At 46.1% G+C, this 18,169-nt stretch overlaps 1 protein-coding gene across 1 annotated transcript; it reads left to right on the top strand.

Annotated features, from left to right (window-relative positions):
• Positions 1 to 430: 430 nt before the first annotated feature.
• Positions 431 to 14,109, top strand: gap43 (growth associated protein 43; the record flags this gene model as incomplete). Its single annotated transcript, XM_080547402.1, has 3 exons — positions 431 to 460; positions 8,454 to 9,102; positions 14,027 to 14,109. The coding sequence occupies 3 exons, from the start codon at positions 431 to 433 to the stop codon at positions 14,107 to 14,109; spliced, it is 762 nt and encodes a 253-aa protein (XP_080403528.1).
• Between the last annotated feature and the right edge of the window lie 4,060 nt (positions 14,110 to 18,169).

Genomic DNA, 18,169 nt, shown 5'->3' with positions numbered 1-18,169 from the left:
CTCACGCCTGAGCCAGCCTGCAAACCGTTCTCCTGTGGCGGAGAGAGGGGGAGGAAGGAGAGGGAGGAGGAGGGAGAGAGTGGGGGGTGCACCGGGTTCGTCACAGAGAGAAGGAGGGAGGGGGGTGGGGGGGTGTCGGTGGGAAGGGAAGGCAAGGGAAAAGGGAGGGGTTTAAAGGCTGGGCTTGTAGTCATTGTTAGGCAGGGAGTCAGAGAGAGAGAGGCTGTAGCAGGCAGACTGTGAGTGTGTGTGCACATTGTGATGAGTAAAAGCATTAGGCGGTTCAGCTGTTGATACAGCCTGCGAGAGCGATCGAGTGAGAGAGAGAGTGAGAGAGTGAGAGAGAGAGTGAGAGGGAGTGAGAGAAGTGAAAGGAGAGGAAAAAAAAGGAACGAACGAAGGGGAAAAGAAAGGAAAGGATACTACAACTATGCTGTGCTGTATAAGAAGAACAAAACCGGTAATTGCTTTAAGAAATTCCTTTTCTTCTTAATCTTATCATTCTTATCATCCCCCCCAAAAAGAAAAGAAATTGAACTACTATAATTGTCAACTTTTCAGAGTAATTGCCTGTATTCATTTCAATGAAAGGGGGGTTGTGAAAAGAATCAGGAGGGAAGGTGTTTGTTGGATTTAAGACTTTGCGGATCTCCTGTGTGTGACTCTCCATCTTCCCAGTGAAAAGTCTTTCATGAAAAAAAAAAAAAAAAAACTGACACGCCTTGTTAATGTAATTAAGTATGAATGAGCGTAGACCAGCCACCATGCTTTCAAACCTCACACTGTCATAACCTGAAAGAGGACCCTGGACCAACGGTTGTTCTCAAGCCGATCGATCCTCTACTTTAAAGCCTTTACTTTAGAAAGCCAATTGATAATGCTCTTCATGTACCTGTTTGCTGGCTTGGTGCTGTGAGAGAGACAGCCCCTGATGGGTCTGTACTGTGATCAGTGCATGCATCTAGACTTGAATGCCTTCCCCACTGTATAGAGCTGCTAAAGAGAGACATTATCTGACTAACATATCTAGCCAGGAAGACACACTGTCTAACACATTTTTCAGGCCGCTCTTAATTGATGCTCTAATTGCTCCCTGATAATCCTATATGTGTGTTATATTTATACACATACACACACATATATATATATATATATATATATATATATATATATATATATATTTCTAGCAGGAGATAATAGCGATGCAAGTTTTTCCTCAGGAAAAAAAAAAGGGTGGGGTAAGGACAGACAGGACTGCTCAGGCTGTAGCATGGAGAGGTGGCCCCCTGGGACCTACACTAGGAATACATTAACGGGCCGTAACGGGATTAGCACATTAGCTCCTCAGGTTAAAAGTCCAACATTATCACCATGCAGGGCGGTAGGACGTAGTAGCACAATGGCACCTGTTTTTTTGTGTGTCCATGTCCAATATTATATGATATTAGCAATAACCACCCTGTTTCTCTCCATCAATCAAATCCTTTCCTTTCTCTCTGTGAGAACATGACTGGTTGGTAGACCTCGGGTGTGTGTGTGTGTGGGGGGGTCTGTGAGGCGTATAATATCTTGAATCTTGAATCTTGAATCTTGAATCTTCTTGAATCTTGAATCTGAATCTTGAATCTTGTAGTAGTGGAGAATGCGATGCTACACGATGATACAGTTCTGATTGATCTCCTCCACGAGCCCGCCCAGTTATTCCAGTGTGATCATGATTTTTCTATCTGCCCTCCGTAAAGGATCGGATTCCACGCCGCAAACACCTGATAGAGGCTTAAATGTCAAAGCTGGATGAGTCACTACTGAGCCAAGGCGTGAAAGCAAGGCTAGGCTAGCTAGTAGGCATGCTAGTAGGCACGCTAGGCTACACTGAAACACTGAAGTGGGTGAGGCTCTCTGCTCTCTCTCTTCTCACACAGAGCTTTTTCTACTGCATTAAAGCCCTGCCTGTCTCTCTCTCTCCCCTCTCTCCCCACACACACACACACACACACACACACACACACACACACACGGCTTCCTTCTGTCTCTGCCTCACATTGATCACCCACAAGGGAGCGTGTCACAGCGCCGGCGTCTGCTTTTGAGGAATGGAGAGGTGCTGGATGACTGATGGGTTTTATTTTTATTTTTTGGTGGGGGGAGGGGGCGGGGGGGAGGGGGGGGGGATGGATGAACAGAGAGCATGTACTGTAAATAAATTGTAGAATAAGAGAAAGAGAGAGAGAGAGAGAGAGAGAGAGAGAGAGAGATGGCTGACTGACTGACTGACTGACTGACTCTGGGCTGGCTGTTAAAACAGCAGTGAGACTGACACACTACACCCAGAGAGAAAGCGGTGGCTCTCTCTCTCAGCCGGCGTGTACACACACACACACACACACACACACACACACACACACACACACACACACACACTGAGCACCGACACCCCTGTCAGTGGATGTGTGGTGGTGGTGGTGTAGTGGAAGCCTTTGTTCCAGGGTAGGGGAGTAGGCTAATTGAATTACAGGGTGGGTCGCGGTTGTAATGAACAGAGGCATAACATGGCTTGTATATTAACACCCGGCGCAAAAATACATCTATTATATACGGGTTTCGGAAAACAACGATTCACCCGAGCTCGTCAATTGACTGTCAGGGGAATAGGGAGACTTGGGGCGGGCAGGCGGGCAGGGAGGGAGGGAGGGAGGGAGGCAGGCTGGCAGGGGAAGCAGGGGCTGTGGCTGTCCCTTTCCACCTGAGCCCCCCTCTCCCTCTCTTCTCCTGCAGGGAGAGAGAGAGAGAGAGAGAGAGAGAGAGAGAGAGAGAGAGAGAGAGAGAGAGAGAGAGAGAGAGAGAGAGAGAGAGAGAGAGAGAGAGAGAGAGAGAGAGAGAGAGAGAGAGAGAGAGAGAGAGAGAGAGAGAGAGAGAGAGAGAGAGAGAGAGAGAGAGAGAGAGAGAGAGAGAGAAAAAGAGCCAGAGGAGGGAGAGAGGGGGAGAGAGAGAGAAAAAGAGCCAGAGGAGGGAGAGAGGGGGAGAGAGAGAGAGAGGAGAGAGAGAGAGAGAGAGAGAGAGAGAGAGAGAGAGAGAGAGAGAGAGAGAGAGAGAGAGAGAGAGAGAGAGAGAGAGAGAGAGAGAGAGAGAGAGAGAGAGAGAGAGAGAGAGAGAGAGAGAGAGGGAGAGGGAGAGGGAGAGAGAGAGGGAGTGAGATGCTGGATGAAAGGGTGTGGTACTGAGCGTGTGAGTGGGTTGCAGCTCCTCTCAGCTCAGGGAGAATGGGGGGCTGCAGACTGCAGCTCTGCTCTACGCTGCTCTGCTCTCTCTAGTCTGTCATTCTGTCTGAGAGGTGTTGCTGCTATCCACTACCATAATCACACACACACACACGCACGCATCGACGTTTCTCTATTTCTCTCTCTCTCTCGACTACACTGCATTAATCATCTCAGTGCTAATGCAGATAGGGAAAGAAGAGAAGGAAGGAGGGAGGAGAATCGGAATAAAAGAGAGGAAACATACTGGGGGCAATGTGCATTAGTGCAAGGTGCCTTGCCCCCCCCCCCCCCTTCCTCTCCTCCTGTGTCCCTGTATCCCCCTCCCTGTATCCACCACCGCCGCCACCCCCACACCCCCCCCCCTCTCCTGTGAACAAGCCTCTAATGGGGGAGGGCAGCGGTGTGGAGGGGGGGGAGGATGTGAGGATGCGGGGGAGGGTGCTGCTGCTGCTGTTACACATCCTGCTGTCACACTGCTGGGTGTGGTTGAGAGGGTAGAGAGGGACGCAAGGCAGCCTGGGTGTGGTTGAGAGGACAGGGACGCAAGGCAGGCTGGGTGTGGTTGAGAGGAGAGAGAGGGTTCACAGGGACGCAAGGCAGGCTGGGTGTGGTTGAGAGGGTTCACAGGGACGCAAGGCAGGCTGGGTGTGGTTGAGAGGGTTCACAGGGACGCAAGGCAGGTTCAGAGGGTTCACAGGGATATCCTGCCAGCAACAGAGACTGCAGGTGGACGTTCACCACAGGCATTTGTCTGTTAGATGACATTGTCTTTATGGGCCATTGTATTGTTTATGGTAATAATAATATTAATAATAATATTAATAGTAATAGTAATATTACAGAAATACCTCATGTACATAAGTATTCAGAAATTGCTATGACACCCTTAGCTAAAATGCAAAAATGTCATCAACAAATCACTCAATAAGTTGAATCGAGGCTGAATCTTAAAGGATAATAGTTTGTGTCACTTTGGAATGGATATCTTTGTTTTGAGATGCATAGGAATCAATGTTGCGTCCTCATGCGGGTTCAGTAAGGTAACAGATATGGTAACAGTTTGGTTCAGTAAGGTAACAGATATGGTAACAGTTTGGGGAGGTGTTCTGTTTCTGTTTCATGAATGGAGGGAATGATACACCGTGTGTCACACCCCGAGTGACGCTCAGCTGTCTGCTGCCAAGGTCCTCTGTGGCTCAGTAGGTAGAGCACGGTGCTAACAACCCTGATGTAGTGGGTTTGATTCCCGCTGGGACCATATATACTGTATATATACTGAAAAACGAATGCACTCACTGCAATGTAAGTCGCTGTGCCAAATGGCATATATTATTATATTACAAAAGAATCTGCGGATGTCTCAATAGGGTAATAAATATGACAAAAGATCAATCAGGTAATAAAACAGGTGCAGTGGGCGCAGAGGGCTTGGATGTCAATCCATATACCAAATGTACTTACGCGAGGATTCATCATTTGGTTATCTCATGGTACTTAAACCCATTTGGCGGTTATGTATATGCTTTTCTAGGAAATCCCTTATGAACTAATGTATATTTCATGGGGGACAGTATACTATGTCGGATTAGCAAACAGACCATGGTTGGGTTGTGGTGATGTTGCTGTGGCTGATGCTGCATGTCTGACTCACGGTCTGACTCGTGATTCTATGCTGACAGTGTTCTGTCTGACTGAAGACCCAAATCTCCTCAGGCTTGACCTTAACTGTCCCTCCTAAGACCGCTTCATCCCCTCTACACCCCCTGTACGATCCCAGTTTCTCTACTGTCAATAATAATAAGAAAAACAATCTTAATTCTTCCTTCTTCGAGCATTATGACTGTCAATGGTCCCAGGTCCTAGCATAGATTACTTTTCTTGCGATGACTGATGGATAGATGATTCACTTACTTAGACAAATGTATTTGTTATGTAAGACGCTTTGGATAAAGGTGCCTGCTCAATTCCTAAAATGTAATGTAAAAATGTGAGTGAATCTTATAACATGGCTGTTATGGCAGATGGCAAAAAAAAGAGAAAAAAAATATATTCCCTCATCCTCCTAATTCCAAATATGACATCATCATCCCAAATATGACATCATCATCATCCCAAATATGACATCATCATCATCCCCAAATATGATATCATCATCCCAAATATGATATTAGCATCCCAAAAATGACATCATCGTCCCTCACCATATTCCCCCAACATACCCACACATTTGTCTGATGACTCAGACCTTCCAGTAAGTCATTCTATTTGACTAGCTAAGTGCTAAAGGGCAAAATTTGGCAATCGAACAATAAGTGCCCATGAGATCACGCATAATAAACAGCCAATAATTCATTGGAGTCTTTCATCTTATTAAGGCTGTGACTGTGAGGCTGATGCCAGACTATCACTATTCAGTCTATTCTCTAAAAGCCCGTTTCACATTTTACTCCCTCATTGGCTGGATTTGTATTTTTTACGTTTTTTGGCATCTAGCAGACGCCTTTTATCTTCTCATCTACTTTACCTCATCTGTCGCTTCCAACAAACACATTTGTCTTAAGTAAGTAAGTGAACCGTCTATCCAGCAGCCGTCATAAGAAACAGTCATCTATGGCGAAACCAGGCAGCTACAATGCTAGAAAAAGGGAAGAATTATTATTTTATCATTTTGATAAATCGTGAGTGTTTATGTTAATAATGTGCAGCCCAGTTCGCCATTAGCCCAGTCCAGGTCCAGATGTCCTGCTCCGCTGGATATCCTTGTCACGCCACAGGCGACCTGACTAGCCGTAAGCGTTGTCTAAACCGCAGACAGCAACTGCGGACCAGCCCAATAAATGATCACTTCATAAATGCTTTATTCTGTTTTTTTATTATTTATTGGTATAAGCACGTACTGGTGAAGGTCTCTTCCCTCTCCTAAGATGTGTCTCTCTCTCTCTCACACACACGCACACGCACACACACACACACACACACGCACACACACACACACGCGCACACACATGCATGTACACACGCACGCACACACGCATGTACACACACACACACACGCACACGTACACACGCATAGCGACCTTGACCCAGACCCCGCCCTGGCCGGACCGCTCGGCCCCGCCCCTCCGTGCTGATTAGTCTGCCTGATTTACGAGCTCCTATTGGCTCGTTCCCCCCCAAAGGGTCAGGTGGCGATGTCAATCACACTGACATATCGCCTCTCATAGCCTAAACCAACAGACAAGGCTGGGAAGGGGGGGGGGTGGGTGGGAGGGAGGGGGGGGGGGGGGGGGGTATATCAAGTGATGAGTTAGCACTCCGGTTGTCAAGGTAACGTTTGATGGTGTGGAGGAGTGTGGTCGTGCATGTTGAGAAGCAGAGCGAACGCTGGCAAGGATGGAGCTGTGAGACTGTCAGCTCTGAGAACAGCTCTGAGAGCAGAATAACCGACGCTAATGATCTGTGGCTGTAATTACCATGGTGACACATGGACACGTTAACATGTTGAAGCCCAAATAGCTAAATGACATGTCATACAAGGGATTGGAGGCATACACTGGATAATGCGGAGACATTTTGAGCTTTAACAGACACACACACACCCATCCACATTCACACACACGCACACACACACGCACACACACACACACACACACACACACACACAGAAACCCAATTTTAATTCATTTTGAAATAAGAATCGGGCTATCCTCGCATGACAACACCTCACTGCAACAGTAGGAAAGACACGGAGAGTTGTAACACCCCCTTACATCACCACCTTTTCATTAATTTATCTCCCTCCCTTCTCATTGATGTGCTCTGGTGCCTTACAGTACAGCTTCTTCTTTGTGCCTTGAGCTTTATTTTTTGTATTAACCTTAATGTTTCTGTGTGCGCCTGTACAGTATGTCATGATTTGTAGACGCAACGATGTAAAAAATGATTCATTTGTTTTTGTTATTAATTTGCATTTGTTTTATTTCAGCGTCATTGTTCATTTCCCTTATTTCATTTCATTTTCCTTTTTTGTTAGATTTGTTAAGAGTCATAATACCGCCCCCCCTATTTGATGGACAGCTTCACAACTTTGGATCCAGGTAATCAAAGGTAATATCCATCTCGGTCTTGAAACACCTATCCTGAACCTAAACCTAACCCTAAACCCTAAACCTAATCCTAAACTTAATCCTGATCTTTTCCTTAAACTCCTCTGCCTCTGTACTCCCCATACCTGAACAACCCTGCTCAAACACCTGACCCAGTTCTGGTCCTCTGCTTGTACCTCTTCTCTGACCTGACTTCACCTGTGTCTCTACATCCGTTTTCCAAATGTTCCTTAATTCTACTAGTAACCTGGGGGTGGGGTGGGGTGGGGGGGGTGATTGTGGGTGCAGGGGGTGGTGGTGGGCATGGCGGGTGCCTATCTGTCTGCAGATGAGGACCATGTTGGGGTGTATTTGAAAGCCGAGGTGTTGCCACCACAGAAAACAGGAAGCATCCTGTTCATTTCCTGTGATGGGTAGAGATATCGCCTGGGTGTTGATACAGTCTTATAATGACATAACCCACAAGAGTGACAGTCCTTCAGTATATAGTGGCGGGGAGGGGGGGGGGGCCTGAGTATGGGACCCTTTCTCCCATTCACGTCTTTAAGACACGACACCTGGGCTTAGAGATACAGTACGTACGAGAGTCTGACTCGGCATAAAAAACAGCAGCTGCATAGCTAGGTATCATCATTCATCATTGAAAACCGTCAACACAAACAATAGTTCTCTAGCCCTTTCATGGATTTTAATTTGTGATAGAGACGTTCTAATGCTTTGGTCCTCATATCGGAATATATCATATTCATATAAAAGGTGAATACATTTTCGTGTTGTTGAAAATCAATGACACACATCGATAGGCAACTAACACAGCTTGTTTTGTGAGCAGTTTTGTGCAACTTGTGCAAAATTGGGGGATTACTCACCCAATCCATTGCGTTGCAGTATTTTGGCTTGACTAGCGAGTTTGTGATGTGATTCTCAACAACGTCGAAACGTAGTTCCGTGTTTCAAAAGAAAAAAGTCCGAACATTTTGATCGGTTGCCGACAATGAGGACCAAAGCATTAGAACGTGTCACATTTTCGTAGCGCTAATCACTCTCTTGAAACGTTCTGTTGTTGTGTGTGTCGCCCCTGTCCCAGGTCGAGAAGAACGAGGAGGACCAGAAGATCGAACAGGATGGCAACAAACCAGAGGACAAAGCCCACAAGGCGGCCACCAAAATCCAGGCCAGCTTCCGCGGACACATAACCCGGAAAAAAATGAAAGACGGCGAGGAGGAGGAGGAGGAGGAGAAGGTCGACAGTCCGGCCGCCGTCCCCGAGGAGGGAGGGGAGGAGAAGAAGGAGGAGGAGAAGAAGAAGGAGGGGGAGGAGGCGGCTGAGGCGCCCGCGGCGACCGAGCCAGCGGGAGGAGAGGCGCCCCCCGCCGAGCAGAAAGAGGAAGAGACGAGCCAAGCCAAGACCCCCGCCTCAGACAAGCCAGCCAACCCCCCTGCTCCCGCCTCCCCCGTAGCGGCTGCCACCTCGCCTGTGGCCGCCACCCCCACCCCCACCACCCCTGCCCCCGCCCCCTCTGAACCCCCCAAGGAGGAGGCCAAGGCGGAGGCCAGCGAAGCCAAGGAGAAGCCCAAAGAGGTGGAGAAGAGCAGCACAGAGTCCGCCGTGGAGAAGAGCGGGGAGGAGGAGGAGGGGGGCGCCAAGGGGGAGGAGCCTAAACAAGCCGACGTGCCTGCCGCCGCCGCCGGTGATACAGAGACAGCCGAGAAGGAGGAGCCTAACCAAACACGAGGTAGAGTATTTGGCAAGCCAGCTTCTGTCGAGGCCAGACTCCGTCTAACCGAACACGAGGTAGAGTAGAGGCCCGCCTCCGTCTGACTGAACACGAGGTAGAGTAGAGGCCAGCCTCCGTCTGACCGAACACGAGGTAGAGTAGAGGCCAGCCTCCGTCTGACCCAACACGAGGTAGAGTAGAGGCCAGCCTCCGTCTGACCGAACACAAGGTAGAGTAGAGGCCAGCCTCCGTCTGACCGAACACGAGGTAGAGTAGAGGCCAGCCTCCGTCTGACCGAACATGAGGTAGAGTAGAGGCCAGCCTCCGTCTGACCGAACACGAGGTAGAGTAGAGGCCAGCCTCCGTCTGACCCAACACGAGGTAGAGTAGAGGCCAGCCTCCGTGTGACCCAACACAAGGTAGAGTAGAGGCCAGCCTCCGTGTGAGCGACAGCCTCGTCTCTAGAAGAGCTCGTGTTGTATGCGATGCGTCAGGGGAGGCTGGCGGAGGTAGAACTCGGAGGACGGGTTGGTTGTGACGCATGGAACGGAACGGGTAACGGTGTGTTTGGTACCGTTCCTCATTCTGTCCCATGCATCACAACGAGCCTATCCTCCGATTTCTACCTCCACCGATGCACAACACATAGCCTACCTGTAGCCAATCTTCTCTTAGCTGTAGCTGGACATTGTAGCTGGTCCAAGTGTAGCTGGATTAAAAAAACATTACAACAAATGTAATTAACGTGTAATTGCGCCAAAAAAAAAGAAGATGCTCGCTCTCTCCCACAAAGATCTCGTGGATCAATCTGGAGGGAAGCAGACATTAAATCAATGTTGTTTCGCTAACAGATAAAAAGCTCCGCCGGGCACAAGTCCAAGGCCTCCCAGACAGAGCGCTGTGACGTAGCCCTACCTAATGGCTTGTGGAGAGAGTCCTATATAGCCGGGTTGTGAGACAGGTCTGGGAAAAGTAGGTCACAGAGGACCGGCTCTACTGTCGTCAGGGTTGTCATAGTTACGCACCTATATTGGCTACCGGCGTCGCTGCCAGGTGTTTGCTTTCTCTCTCACGTCGAGGGACGCTTTAACACTAGAACAGCCATGGGTGGGGCCATTTACTCACCATGTGAGTAAAAAAGGAATGTTATATCTTTGCACTCTATCAAATTTCAGGACCCTCCTTTTATGACTTTTCCTAGATATGTGCGTTCTACCACCCAGTACCCTTACTTTTTTTTCGAAATCACATCAGGATAAGCTAATATGAAGCTATTTTGCAGTTTTTCCTGTGTAGGAGGCAGGCTAATTTACGAGACGCGCCAACTAGTGGTCTTTGTGTGTAAGTCGAAGAAGCAGCTTCCAATTCTAAAGACTATGGTCATTTGACCCCCGAGGCGGCTGTTATAATAGGTCAAATAGACACGGCTGTTCTAGTGTTAAACCCAGGCTGTTCTAGTGTTAAACCGAGGCCTGGACTCAGCATTACCTTCGATGGGGATTCTCCATTGATCCCCCTTGAAGAAGCGATCTACTGGAATCGGTCAAGGACTTGGAATCTATCCGGGGGATTCCGTCTGTACCGCCATCTCATTATTTATTTGGACGACTTGACCGTGATTATAAATTCAGAAAAGTTAGAAAGAAAAGAAAAACTGAAAATGGAACTAAAAGGTGAAGTAGACCATAGAGGCAGAGAGAACGCTGTCTGACTGCCTCTGGTGTGAGATATGTGACTAGCAGCGGAGGCTGGTGGAGGTAGAAATCAGAGGATGGATCCTTCAATTTCAAGTGAACTATTTCAGACACATAGGTCCATATCAATATAAATATATATATATACAATACGAGGACAACAACACAAATATAATCATTGCAGTTCACAAGTCTGCAGTGATTCAAATACATACAGACATTTGTTCCAATGTTTCCAAAAACATCACTTTGTGAGTCACTTTGTGTGGGCTCAGTTAAGGCCATTATGATTAAATTAATCAATGAATCGACACATACATTTGTAAATAAAATTCCTCAATACAGCATGAAAGGTGGGAACATTACTAGTCACAAACATATGACTTGCACTTGTCCATCTTGGGAGCTTGAGCAAAATTCTGAATGCATCATTAAATGCCACCTGAAGATTTTAAATTTTTGCTTTACTACTAATAATATCTTAGATTTAGATTTAGATTTATATAGCGCCTTTCTCAGACCCATGGACGCTTTACAGATTTCATAGACAGACAGAACAGAGAAACAAAACAAAGAAACAAAGACAACGAGAGTGACGAAACTAGACTAGAGGCCAAAGGCCTTAGAGAACAGGTGGGTTTTGAGGGCATTGCTGAGGGGCGTTGCGGATCGCTGTGAGGAGAGAGTTCCAGAGGGTGGGAGCTGCCACACTGAAAGCCATACTAGAGCTGCACCACAACTGGGCTGGAAAGACTGGTAGTACAGTGGGCTCTAAAGAGGGCTGCTCTAACATCCTCTGTACACATATGAAATGTGCGTACATATTGGCTAGTACATACGGTTTGCAACACTGGCGCTGCACATAGTCGCCATCACATAGATCATTCCTGGTTGTAAATGCATGGAAGGAATGAGGGATGGAAGGAATGAGGCATGGTATGCAACGAGCCCATCCTCTGATTCCTGCTCCACTAGCCTCCCCTGGTGGACTATGGACTCAGTTAAATACAATGGAAATAAAGGCTTTGTGCATCTTAGCAGTGGTTTCTAAAGCTGGAGGCTTTATGTCCAAATGAGAGACAACCAGAATAGACACTTGTTGTTGTGACGTCTGCCCTCTGAAATCCAGCTGCTGTACGAACGTTTTCCCTCAATCAATAACCACCACACCACCGTCGATACTGACACGAACTAGACTGAGGGCTAACAACAATCAAAGCCGCTCAAATCGACTGTGACAATAAAATGACAAAACACGGCTATATATAAACATATTAGTCATTATCACTAGGGGGGGGGGGAAATGTCACCATTTTAACAAGAACTGCATGGTTACTGGTAGATCCCTATTCCCTTATACCACACCCTGTACCTGGAACCCTGAAAACCACAATTGAATCTCTGGTAGAATGTTAAGTGGTTGTGGATGACTCATCCGTCACGCGTCAGAGACGCCATATCCCGGTGGATGAGCACATTGGATGATGTCACCCTCTGATGACTCTTCCCATGAGAATACAGTCGTGACTCATTTTGAAACCCCCCCCCCCTCCCCCTACAAATTTGTCTTAAGTGCTATTGCCTCTATGTTATTAATTGCATTGGATTACATTGCTGTGTAGTCTATTTTGGCTGTTTTCAATAAGAGCAACCTTGTTTCTGTTATTACCTATGACAGTTTTAGTGTCTTCCTCTTTGAGAGCCTTACATATAGCATTGTAAAAATACAGAAAAAGGAGAATAGTAAAAAAATAAAAAATGACAAGAAAAGATATACAGTACATGTATAGAAAATACATAGATAAACAACAACATAATAAACAACATAATAAGACAATGAATAAAGATATATAGATAAAAGTGTTATTACTGCAACTGTATTCAAGCGCTGCTCTTCACGATATGGTGTGTGAGATTGCAGGTACTGCGTCTGAGTTTTACTGCTATCTTATATCTATAGTATACTAGCGTCTATAGTATAAATCAGGCATTACAGCAACAGAAGATACATACTGGTTAGGTTCTTAACATGTAAGTCCCAAAGCATACATGACATCTGCAAAGCATCAGCTCCTCTTCCTGGGGTCCACACCAAACATATACAAGAAATCATCACAAAAACATATAACAAAGATGAATAACATCACCATACATAACAGATATGTTTGATACCCTTCCTCCTTCCATCATGTTGGGATCGTTTACACTCCATCTGAGGTGTACATCATCTAGAACACAGATGAGACTGGTGGAGGTGTGTGTTTGATACCTTCCTTACCCTGTCCCCTGCATTACAATACAATCACAGTCACAATCAGAATCGCTTTTATTACATCCAATGTACAAGGTACTACAAGAGTACGATAATTCTTAGGCTCAGGTTCTTTGACGTTGGCATTGCAGCAGGATACAAAATAATCAACAATAATAGAATAAAGCAAAAATAAGTGAAGTCTTAAGTAATAATAAAGTAGAATGAGGTAATAAAGTGATAAAGTGATGGTAGTCGTACTACAGCCTTACAATAAGCCACCTTTCTCTGCCTTGGACCTCTAGCAGCCTCCCCTGGTGCAGTGTAGGTGTGGGAGGGCGGGGCAGTCCCAGGTGCAGTGTAGGTGTGAGGAGGGCGGGGCGGTCCCAGGTGCAGTGTAGGTGTGAGGAGGGCGGGGCGGTCCCAGGTGCAGTGTAGGTGTGAGGAGGGCGGGGCGGTCCCAGGTGCAGTGTACAGAGACAGAGAACTCCTCTGGGACGCTGGGAGTCTACAGCTAAGCTTTTATATATGTCACGCTGTCCGCTGATTATAAATAGAACTGCAATCCTCACTCCAACTATTTTACATTCTCTTTGGATATTCGGTTAAAAAAACTGGAAAAATAGCAGGTAAAAAAAGTATTTTGTTTCAGTAAAACTTACCTCAGAACAAAATCTTCACATGAGAAAAATAATGCTAATGTTCTTTCTCTCTCTCTCCTCTCCCCACCCTCTCCCACCTGACCCGACCTCCCCCTCCTTTCTCACCCTCTCTCTCTCCCTCTCCCCATACGCTCTCCCCCACCCCCTCCCCTCCCTCCCTCCTCACTCTCCCTTCCTCCCTCCCAACCTCTCCCTCTCCCCATACGCTCTCCCCCACCCCCTCCCCCACCCTCTCCCCACTCCCCCCCCTCCCTCCCTCCTCACTCTCCCTTCCTCCCTCCAAACCTCTCCCTCTCCCCACTCCCCCTCCCCCTCTCCCTCCCTCCTTATTCCAGATGCAGCAGAAGAGTCTAAAGCAACTGAGACTCCTGCCCAGGCTGAGCAGGACAAGGCCAAGGATGACCAAGAGAAAGTTTAACATAGATAAATTAAATATGATTAAGATAAGAATCTAAAAGGTTGCTCTTCGCCGACCCAATGTGAAGACAGTCTGTTTTTATTTGTTTGTCATTTTCTTTTTCGTGTGGCAATGATTCTTTCTTATGTCGGGAGAGTTTCCAACATGACTGTTGTTTGGCTCAAGCTACAAGCGGTTTGATCTGGTGAATATGTGTCTGTGTGAGTGAATCAGTGGTCGGATTACGTCTCGTCATCTTCTGCTTGAGTTCATCAAGCTTGGTTTACACGCTTTACATAAATCGGATCCTTCCTCTTCCTCACTTATACAAGTCAACCTGAGGTGGTTTTTATATCACTTGATGGAAAAAGTATCCATACTGTGACATTAACGTCTACATTCAACTCAAGATTTCCCAATTTGGTCCCATCTCAAATGAAATTGAACTTTTAAGGCTTAATGAAACCATACTCCTTTTACGAGACCTAAATAGATGCTTTACAACCCAAAAAAAGACAAGCAAATTCACATTATTAAGAGTGACAGAGCAGGGTCCATACCCCTGGTGCTTTGCCAAATGTGGCATAATCCTCCTGACATCCTGAACATAGCATGACAACGATGTGTAAAGCATTTGACAAGGCCTTTTAACAGGTTTATGAGGGCCTTAAATAAGAATAAAAAAAACGTTCACTTCATTTAAAGGGGGGATCGGAAATGTTCCCGCTCTAAATGAATTAGCGATTAGCATGAACCATCTAACAAATTGCATGGGAACTCTTCCACTGAGAAGAACTTTTCGCAGTCACAGAAAGAAAAAAACGTGGCTTCTTTTTGATGTCTTAGGTGTTGTTCTAAGAGTTTGATATGAATTGGATTTACTCTTGCACTGATGTTAAAAAAAAAAGAAAATCAAAACAAAACAAACAAACAAAAAAACTAACAACCTTTCCTATGTTCCAGTGAGTGCAATGTCCAGTTTCAATCTAAAGGAGTTAAATTGTGAAAAAGAAAAAAAGAAAAAAAATGGTTTCAATGTCTGTTTTCAAAATAAAGCAATGTGCCAACTACCATCATACGTTGTGGAATATTTTACCGCCAAACTAAATGTTTGAATCATCAGCATACTATTTGATACATAATCAATATCATGAGTAGGAAGAGCCTCTTACACATCAACCCTGTGTCGAGCAATACCAGTGTGCCACCTAGTGGAGAGACACTAGACTGCAGGATAGAGCTTGGTAAGAAAGATAGACATGGCTTCTCTTTAAAAGGCTGATGGTAGAAACAGTTACTAAATAGTTTATAGCTGACAGCTGCACTAACAGTTTGACACACAAAACTCTTGGTTTTGGTTGTTTTTATCAAGGGAATAGTTAGTTGGACTTCTCTACTTAAAAAAGTGCAGCAACTATTTGCATTCAGACTTTTAAGTATTACCAACAAGACACGTTTAGTGTAAAAACAATTTCCAGAGTCATTATTGCAAGTTGGAATTGTTCTAGTCTTAAACTCTACTTATAAGTCGGATCTAGTTAATGTTTCTACTCCAGAACGGTACTTCATGTCTCTGATTAGTTACTTATCGTAACCAGGTCCATGAAACACATTTTACATATTTAAGTTGATAATGTGACAAAAATGCACATCCACTCAAAAATAGTTGCCTTTTGTTGTATAACACTTACTCTATTTTGTGAATCAACACCACTTAGGAATATACATTAAAGTGACAAACACTGAATCAACTTTCAATCCTCATTTTATTATCTTTCTGTAACACAGGAGCAACTCTGCAACTCTCACACACAAACAGATGTACTGTATTTCATTACACCTTCACAGGGTATTTTCTCTTCTATTTAGATGAATTACCATCATCTAAATAATAATAATAATAATAATAATAATAACTTTTATGTGTATAGCACTTTTCCTGCAAACGTTGCAGCTCAAAGTGCTTTAATCATTATATAATCATAATTTAATTATTTAGTCATTTAAAGGCAATATTAAAAAGATGGGTTTTTGACTCGAACATATCTGCTGAGGTTGCATCCCTAATGTAAACTGGCAGTGCATTCCACAATTTGTGTACATAAAATGAGAATGCAGCCTCACCAAATCTCTTCTTTTGTACATGTGGTACACAGAGAAAACCAGCGTCAGAAGATCTGAGAGCTCTATTGGGCTGATATGCTAGCAGAAGATCTGAGAGCTCTATTGGGCTGATATGCTAGCAGAAGACCTGAGAGCTCTATTGGGCTGATATGCTAGCAGAAGACCTGAGAGCTCTATTGGGCTGATATGCTAGCAGAAGACCTGAGAGCTCTATTGGGCTGATATGCTAGCAGAAGACCTGAGAGCTCTATTGGGCGGATATGCTAGCAGAAGACCTGAGAGCTCTATTGGGCTGATATGCTAGCAGAAGACCTGAGAGCTCTATTGGGCGGATATGCTAGCAGAAGACCTGAGAGCTCTATTGGGCTGATATGCTAGCAGAAGACCTGAGAGCTCTATTGGGCTGAAATGCTAGCAGAAGACATGAGAGCTCTATTGGGCTGATATGCTAGCAGAAGACCTGAGAGCTCTATTGGGCTGATATGCTAGCAGAAGACCTGAGAGCTCTATTGGGCTGATATGCTAGCAGAAGACCTGAGAGCTCTATTGGGCTGATATGCTAGCAGAAGACATGAGAGCTCTATTGGGCTGATATGCTAGCAGAAGACCTGAGAGCTCTATTGGGCTGATATGCTAGCAGAAGACCTGAGAGCTCTATTGGGCTGATATGCTAGCAGAAGACCTGAGAGCTCTATTGGGCTGATATGCTAGCAGAAGACCTGAGAGCTCTATTGGGCTGATATGCTAGCAGAAGGTAAAATGTAATCTGTGTCATTCTGAGCATCTGTCTCTCTCTCTCTGGGCTGCATCTGTCTCTCTCTCTCTGGGCTGCATCTGTCTCTCTCTCTCTCTCTGGGCTGTATCTGTCTCTCTCTCTGGCCTGTATCTGTCTCTCTCTCTCTGGCCTGTATCTGTCTCTCTCTCTCTCTCTGGCCTGTATCTGTCTCTCTCTCTCTGGGCTGTATCTGTCTCTCTCTCTGGGCTGTATCTGTCTCTCTCTCTCTGGCCTGTATCTGTCTCTCTCTCTGGCCTGTATCTGTCTCTCTCTCTCTCTCTGGCCTGTATCTGTCTCTCTCTCTCTGGCCTGTATCTGTCTCTCTCTCTCTGGGCTGTACCTGTCTCTCTCTCTCTGGGCTGTACCTGTCTCTCTCTCTCTGGCCTGTACCTGTCTCTCTCTCTCTGGGCTGTATCTCTCTCTCTCTCTGGGCTGTATCTCTCTCTCTCTCTGGCCTGTATCTCTCTCTCTCTCTGGGCTGTATCTGTCTCTCTCTCTCTGGCCTGTATCTGTCTCTCTCTCTCTCTGGGCTGTATCTGTCTCTCTCTCTGGCCTGTATCTGTCTCTCTCTCTCTCTGGGCTGTATCTGTCTCTCTCTCTGGCCTGTATCTGTCTCTCTCTCTGGCCTGTATCTGTCTCTCTCTCTCTGGCCTGTATCTGTCTCTCTCTCTCTGGGCTGTATCTGTCTCTCTCTCTGGCCTGTATCTGTCTCTCTCTCTCTGGCCTGTATCTGTCTCTCTCTCTCTGGCCTGTATCTGTCTCTCTCTCTCTGGGCTGTATCTGTCTCTCTCTCTGGCCTGTATCTGTCTCTCTCTCTGGCCTGTATCTGTCTCTCTCTCTCTGGCCTGTATCTGTCTCTCTCTCTCTGGGCTGTATCTCTCTCTCTCTCTCTGGCCTGTATCTGTCTCTCTCTCTGGGCTGTACCTGTCTCTCTCTCTCTGGCCTGTATCTGTCTCTCTCTCTGGGCTGTACCTGTCTCTCTCTCTCTGGCCTGTATCTGTCTCTCTCTCTCTGGCCTGTATCTGTCTCTCTCTCTCTGGGCTGTATCTCTCTCTCTCTCTCTGGCCTGTATCTGTCTCTCTCTCTGGGCTGTACCTGTCTCTCTCTCTCTGGCCTGTATCTGTCTCTCTCTCTGGGCTGTACCTGTCTCTCTCTCTCTGGCCTGTATCTGTCTCTCTCTCT

This window comes from Nansenia antarctica, assembly GCF_963989245.1.
Source record: "Nansenia antarctica genome assembly, chromosome: 17".
NCBI classification, from domain to species: domain Eukaryota; kingdom Metazoa; phylum Chordata; class Actinopteri; order Argentiniformes; family Microstomatidae; genus Nansenia; species Nansenia antarctica.
Note: the sequence above shows the minus strand (reverse complement) of the source record. Positions and strands in the feature narration are given on the sequence as shown.